Source organism: Hoplias malabaricus, chromosome Y (assembly GCF_029633855.1).
Source record: "Hoplias malabaricus isolate fHopMal1 chromosome Y, fHopMal1.hap1, whole genome shotgun sequence".
Classification (NCBI taxonomy): Eukaryota; Metazoa; Chordata; class Actinopteri; order Characiformes; family Erythrinidae; genus Hoplias; species Hoplias malabaricus.
Window position 1 is genome coordinate 8,516,374 of NC_089820.1, and position 7,805 is coordinate 8,524,178.

At 35.8% G+C, this 7,805-nt stretch overlaps 1 protein-coding gene across 4 annotated transcripts; it reads left to right on the forward strand.

Annotated features, from left to right (window-relative positions):
- The first annotated feature begins 529 nt into the window (after window positions 1-529).
- Window positions 530-7,501, forward strand: pheta1 (PH domain containing endocytic trafficking adaptor 1). Of its 4 annotated transcripts, none has more exons than XM_066655586.1 (4): window positions 530-635; window positions 2,341-2,403; window positions 3,524-4,006; window positions 4,101-7,501. In XM_066655586.1, the coding sequence occupies exons 3-4, from the start codon at window positions 3,572-3,574 to the stop codon at window positions 4,491-4,493; spliced, it is 828 nt and encodes a 275-aa protein (XP_066511683.1). In that variant the 5' UTR covers window positions 530-635; window positions 2,341-2,403; window positions 3,524-3,571; the 3' UTR covers window positions 4,494-7,501. The 4 variants fall into 4 exon arrangements, with proteins under 4 accessions (XP_066511683.1, XP_066511685.1, XP_066511684.1 ...); XM_066655588.1 differs by having other exon boundaries at window positions 3,527-4,006; XM_066655587.1 differs by having other exon boundaries at window positions 564-635; window positions 2,329-2,403; window positions 3,527-4,006.
- Window positions 7,502-7,805: the final 304 nt, after the last annotated feature.

A 7,805-nucleotide genomic window follows, 5' to 3' on the forward strand; every position in this document is an offset into this window, starting at 1 on the left:
TGAACTGTGGTAAAGAATCCCTGCTTTCTAAAACACACACACACACACACACATATATATATATATATATATTTATTTATTTATTTATTTATATTTATATAAACACCTTAATGTCACAGAAGTCATTTTACCATAAAACTCATTAAAAAATAACGTAATTAATGTGAGGAAAAATGTGAATGAATTATAAAATAGTTAAAAACTTTTCAAAAAAAAGTTAATGAAATAGAATAAAAAGTGCAGAATAAATTTCATGCCAGTGATGTTGAGTCGGTCACACCTGAATAAATGTATTTCTTAGCATTTATATTTCACTAGGTGAAATACATTTTTACGACATATTTCATATAATAAATTCCATGAGCTGGATCCACGGTGAAGTCACAATTAATAACATACTGATTTAATGAAGTGAAAAAGGACATTTGGGGAATAAATAACAGACTTTTCTGACACTGATGTCTCGAACGTTTACACTACCATTTTAACCGTTTAATCGAGACGATCACGATTAATCCGAGCAAAGGCGATCAACAGTGCAGACCGTTGACGATGTCGTCGGCGTCACGTGACGAGACAAAGCAAAGCAAAAGCCCCACAAACGGTGGAGGAGGATTGGGGACCATTTACTGACGGTGAGACAAAAATACACATTTAAGATTTAAAAGTTGTACTTTGAACACATATTGGATAATAGCTGCTGTTCATATTCACGTTAAGTACGCGTTAAACATTTTAATGCCCATCTTGTTGCATCGTTTTTCGAGAATAGCTTTTCATGTGTCTGTTTTTAATCTTTGTGTTGTTTTGTTTAAAAATGGCTCATTTTATTTCATAATTTCTTATTATGTTACAAGGAATCATTGTATCTTTGTTTTCAGATATGGTTTATGGCACATTATTTTGGTAACTGTCCGTTCCTCCTTAAATGGTGTAGAAGTTGCCGCAGTAGCTTCAGACTGCAGTGTAAGCGCGGTGCTCATTAAGGTGGAACGGATAATTCCAAAAATAAGCGACTTTTTTTTCGAATTTTTCTGCAACTAGTTTTGAAACGTTTGGCTGTTTTTAAACAAGACAACTCGATCAACTTAATCTGGAGCAAACTTTAAAAATTTATCGTTTCATAAGTGTTTCATAAACATATTTAACGTTACTTGATTAAAACGCCAAGACTGGAGTTATGTCTCAATGTGTTCATTTCTCTGATTTCAGCGTAGGGAGGTTTAACGGTTATTTATACAAAAAATTGCTAGAAATGTTTATTCTAGGTCATTTGTCACAGATTAACGTCCACTAATTGTATAATGTGATAACTTGTCTGATAAACAGCTTTAAAAGGATCATAACACTTATCACTGCCTTGCCCAGTTCTCTACTGTTGTCATATGGTCCAACGACTTGGAAGGGAATTACAAAGTATTTTTAAAATCCTTCATAATTGTGTGCTTGGGATGTAAACAAATTGGTTTAGAGGGTTAGGGTGGGAAAAATGGTAATTGTTTGTTATCTTTTATAGATTATTTGCTTTAATGTTTCATTATGAATCATGTAGGCATAGATTTCTTAACAGTAATATTGAATTAAAAGCCAGCATTTTTTTTTGCTCTACACATCCAATAATGAACCCCACCCTTCTTGAGTTTTATATTGAGTGATGATGAAAATTAATATAATGGGAAAAATATATTTGGGCAACTCGTTAAAAATATATCTTAAGGCCCAAATATAGTCTTAGATATCACCAGTGTGATCACAGGCATTTCATGTAATAGATTTCTGTGAGTAATTTTAAGAGAAGGAAGTCTGATTTCATTCACTAACACTGTCATCAGTTCTGACTTCACAAGTTTGTCTAGAACAGAGCGTTTCATACAAAACCAAACCCTGTTCTCAACTACTTTGTTCATATCTGTACTCAGTTCATTTCCTCTTTTAGTCTAATCTGTACAGTGTGGGCCATGTGATGTTTGGGAAAACTTAAGTCTTTGGAAAAGATTAATCTTTAGCTTCTGTACCCCTCTCTTTTTTTCCCTTCTAAGTTTGTCCATTGTGGTTTTTACTCATAGTCTCAAAGAATGGGGAAGAGGCCAAGAATAATTTTACAGTAACATTTTTATTTATTGTATAAAGCATTGTGATATTTTTGATATATTACCCAGCCTTTTATCTGAATCACATTTGTTTATTCAGTTAACTTTCATTAAAAATATAAAAATCACATTATAATCTCATTATAAATTCATCACATGTATCTTCAGTCATATATCGGTACAGAGAAGATATTTGTATGTGCCTTATTTTCTGTGTATGTGTCTGTGTGTTCTTTAGTGATAACCTCAGGAGGGATCTGTGATGGCGAGGCTGTCTGTGAGCAGGTGATGTGAAAAGAAAGTGCTGCACAAGGTAATGCAGGAATCAACACCAAACTGCAAGAAAGCACACACACAAACACACACACACACACACTTCTCATAACAGATCAGAGCTCTGTAAGTCACAGAGCACAGTTAATCATGTATCATGTCAAAGGACCTGACAGACTCCTGTAGGTGTGAGCTGGGTACCGTATAGTCTCACATTGACAGACACTCTAGTACCTTTTACCACTTAATGTGGCCAAGAACCACCTACTGTTACAGAAAAAGGAATTTGAATATCACAGTCTGCTATATTGGCATGATGTGTAGAATGAGGCCGAAAACCAATCAGAATGTCGACTTATAACACTAAAACTGTCAGACTCTCCTTCAACATGTTGTGTGCAGAGCGTTTGTGGCTGAGACTAGGTACAGTACAACACATTACCCTAACATTCTCCCAAATGTTTCTTGTCAAATTTTTGGTTATAAATTTTGTTTTTTAAAAACAGTAAATTAACAATGAATGATAATAACACTGTGTTTTTTAAATCACAGTGCTGGCCCCATGTATTTGGGTGGAACCAACAATGAGTGCAGAGAAATAAGAGTATTGATGAAATATAGTGAAAGCAAAAATTGCTAGAACACAATGGCCAGAACTTTAGAGCTTCTGCTCCTCATTCATTACTCCTGGGCTCTCGCGCTGATCTGAGCTATGGTTTATTCCCCTTTAAAAGAACAGGTGCTGGAGAAGTGTGCTGTGTTTGATACCTGTGGTATTTCAAAGCATGTCACATATATTTTATTAACCCCCACAGGAACTTTGTTCATTTAAAGCCCCCTTTTAAGTAAAGGTGTTGTGAATGTTTTCTATAAAACAGTAAAACCTTAGATTATTCACTGTGAAAGCAATTGTTTGGCAAAATATACATGATTAACATAATCACCACGTTTCACACCAACTGTAGCCAATCAGCTGAGAGATATTCTGTGTCTGAAGTTTGCTTATATATTTTTACACAAGTAATGAAAACGTAGTATTAATACTCAATAATTTAATTAGTATTAAGTTAATGAAAACTAAAGTTTTTGACTAAAGCCTTTATTTGTCTGTTTGGCTCTCGTTCACAGAAGTTTAATGAGTGAATTATCTCTCTTTTCAGCAGTCCCTCTTGATTTCCTCAGCTGGTCTCTTCATTGCTCAGTGAACAATGAAGCTAAACGAGCGCAGTGTGGCTCACTACGCCACATGCAGCTCTCCTCCGGATAAGACAGGGTTCCTGTGGAAGAAGGGTGAGAGGAACCCGGCCTATCAGCGGCGCTGGTGTGTTCTGAAAGGGAACCTGCTGTTCTACTTTGAGGAGCGCGAGAGCCGCGAGCCCCTGGGTGCTGTAGTGCTGGAGGGCTGCACCGTGGAGTTGTGTGACTGCGAGTCAGAGGAGTTTGCCTTTGCATTGCGCTTTGACTGCTCTCGTGCTCGTGTCTACAAGCTTGCAGCTGATAGCCACGCCGCCATGGAGTCCTGGGTGAAGGCCCTATCGCGCGCCACCTTTGACTATATGAGGCTCCTTGTCTGCGAGCTTGAGAGGCAACTGGAGGATGCCCGGCTCTCACAGCAGAACAAAATCAAGACCAGAAAAGCACAGGTTAGACATGTTTACATTGGTCAAATCTACTGCATCAGTTTGACGCTTGTGTACAAAAGAAGTTAAAGAGTAACATAATGTATCTTTACTGCAGGGAGGGAGTGGTGGACGTTCCAAAGCTGGTGTTTCAGGATCCTTGGGATCTTCTGGAGCTCCGGGACCTGAGCCAGGGGGGTCTTCAGAAGAGGGGTTTCTGTCCCTTGTTCCTGGAAGGGAGAGCGGAGTTTCTTGGAATAAACCAGCTGGAGTGTGTAATGGCCTGAGTGAGGGGTGTGTGCCTGGCATTTCCTGGGAGGCTGAGGGACGGGGGGATTCTGTGAGACCTCCCCCTGTGCCCCCAAGAAGAAAACCCCCAACAGGGTCTCTACCCAGCCTTGAGACCCTTGAAGCCTCTGAAACCCCCAGGACCAGCTGCTTTCTCAAACTGCACCACTGCTATGGCAAAGAAGTTGCTGAGCTCAGAGTGGAGTGGCTTCAGAGTCAGTGAGACTCAGAGAGGACTGACATTAGGAAACTTTCACAGGGACATTTTGGTCTCCATCTGCTTTAAAAAAAAAACAGTTAAATTGAATACAGCTTAAAGAGCAGGTGTCAGGTGTCTTCAGGTCTCTTTAGAAGCAGGATTCCTACTATCAGTCTCATCCTTTTATTATTTTGAATTCATTTTTAACACTAGACTATTACTTTTACAGGTGTCTTTAGAAGAGTTCTCATTAGTGCCATGAGAATCACTCAGGATACAGCTGCTTTGGGCATCTGTGGTTAAATTTCTAATACAAAATGGGTAAACATATTTTTCTAACAGTAAACACCATTCTTCACATTTTAATGTTTATTTTGCTGAATTTAACATATTAATGTGCCAAAGTTATGCCCCTTCCCTAATATGTTAAACTCAGCAAATATTAATAGATATTGTGTATTAAAATGTACTCTGTAGAAAATTTGTTACTTATTTTGGCCACGGAAATCAAATGCAATTTTGTCAAAAATATACTTCCATACTTTACAATAATCATTATTCCAAGAAAATCTTGATTTGTAGAAATGGAGAAAACATTTTTTGCCGTCAGTGATTTCACACAAAAACACCCTGTCACTTAATGTACATCAGTGCCCAGTGCTCTTTTCATTCATTCATTAATCTTTCTCGCTTAGTCCTTTTCAGGATCATGGTCCTTTTATTCAGATCAGATCGATTAAAAGATCTTTTTGTAATGGATTTCCAAAATGTCCTTGTGGAGGTGCTTCAAGTTATTTTCTGAACTTTTTACACATAGGTGCTCCACCTCTTTGCCTTTATTTTACTCTGGGACAGAGACGATCTCTCCAAAAGACAGAAAGTGTGAGATCTTTTATTTTATTTTATTTTATTTTATTTTTTCCAATGGAGCTGAAGACTGAGGTTCGTCATTATAACCATTTTATTTTATGTGCATTAGTATACACAAAATTGCCAGTTTATCAGATTCATTCACTGTATCAGTGTCTCTGCTGTTCAGAGAATACTACAACAGCCAAATAATACACCATATGGCCAAAGCTGTTTTTCCAACATTCCCAAAATGAAGGGTACTCTCCTGGGGAAAACTTTATGCCAAGTTTTGAAACAATTCTGGGTGATGAATGATCCCAGAAAACAACTCTGAACTCATCCCAAACAGAGTTCCATCACTCCAGAGAACACTGCTCCACAGGCTAACGCTGGTGGGCTTTATACTCTTCTAGGTCACACTTATTGCATTTGACATTAGGCTTTTGTGCAGTGGATCCAGAGTGTCCCATTTCATTTAATATTTTTCTGTATATAGTTTACACATTATGAGTACAATGGGTGCAGCTTGCATTAACTGATTTCACACATCTACTAGACGTCTTTATACGTATAGTACATAGTTTGAAAATATGAATGCACCTAATAAACTGGTAACACAGAGTATATTGACTATTACAGTAATCATTTCATGTAGATTTTTGTTTTTACAAACAAGACCAAGGTTTTTTCTTAGGAACATTTGCACAATAACGTTTTTTAAATCTCTTAATTTTGAAGTGCCATTTGTAATTTAGTGCCTTTTTTACTTTTTATCAGATTTCTTCTGTTCATTCTGCACCACAGTGTTGGCTTTGAAGGTGAAACAAGTTCAAATTTTTATTAACATTAATTTTATTATTTAATGCCAAAGCTGGTCTTTGGCAAAACTGAGCATCCTGCACAGCCGTCCCAGCCCAGTACTCCAGTGGCAGTATATAAACAGTGTTAAATGAGCTTTTGAATCAACAGAATATAGAGGAATAAATGAAAAGGAAAAAAAAAACTTTTTTAACTTCTGCTGGAGTGACTGCACTTATAATCCACAATCCACTCATAACTGGACAAAAAACACCGTAATGTTGTAGGGTTAATTCATTTGGATGTGTAAATAAAGCCTGGGCTTCTTATTTTAACTTTATATTAATCAGTTTGGTACTATTATGAACACTAAAATCCTTTTATTAACACACTGTGGGGTGTTTTTTTTTTTTTTTTTTTTACATTTTACAAACTGTCAAAAAATTGTTAATTTTCAAATTACTTTTGTTAATATACGTTATGGAATATTCTAAATACATAGACTGTTTTAGCAGTTTCTGTTTAACATATTAAGTAAAGCTAGATACACGTGCCACTTTTTTAATTACTCAACAGTAATTTTGCATTCAAATATACAGAGGGCTCCTGAGTGGCACAAAGGTTGACCCTGTCATTTGGAGATTCAAATGGTTCAATTGCCAATTATGCCTCATCTATTTGAGGCTGTGAGAGAGCACAACAGGCCTCACCATTTCTGGGTGAGTAGGACAACTGTGAACTGTGCATTGCCAATATTTTAGCAGCATTTTGAAAACAAGTAGTGGCTGGCATAATGTTTTGGAAGAAGCAGAGATATTCTTGCTGATGAGTTCAGCTTTTTAATTAAGTTTTTACTATTGTTAATACAATTCATTACAAATTTAAAAAGACCTGGAGAAATAGATTGGTGAAATCAACATCCAAATTTACAAAGACTGAAACTGGACATATTTGGCATATGTTAGGTTAGATTGGTTGTTTTAAATGTTTATTATCTTCAGAGTGTGTCTGCATGATATACTGAATGCTAATGATCAAATTACTGACTGGCTGATACTAATATTGGCTTTAATATGCAAATCAGTGACCAAGCACATTTTTTTAAGCAGCGTAATGGAAATAATACCATTTAACACATATATGTTTAATATAACAACATATTGTATTGTTGGTACATTGTGGAATTTATTCCCATATTTTTCAGTCCTGGTTTTGTTCAGCATAAAGTAAAATAGTAAAAAAAAAAAACTTTCAGTTACTGATGAATGATGTTACTGAAAATTATATCACAGTGGTACAAATATTTCTCTGTTTCTGACAATATAAAAATCACAGAGAATGTAACTGTAACCTTTAATCTGTTCAAAACAATCAAATAAATTTTGACCATTCAAAAACTTTTATTTTGACACTGTCCTAATTTGTTATGAATTGGTCTGCTTGATTGAGTGACATCCAGTTATAAAATTTGTGTGATTTGTTGTTTTTTTAAAAACATTTATGTTGTTTTTAAATGACCGTTACTAATAATCTAAAATCTTCAAGATTTTTACAAAAATGTATTCTGTTCTGATTGGCTTCTTCATTCAAATATTTGGAATTTTTATTTATTTTTTATTTTTATTATTGTTATTTTCATCTGCTGAATCAGGTAATGTCACAGTCACACAGACCTGGAGTTTGTAC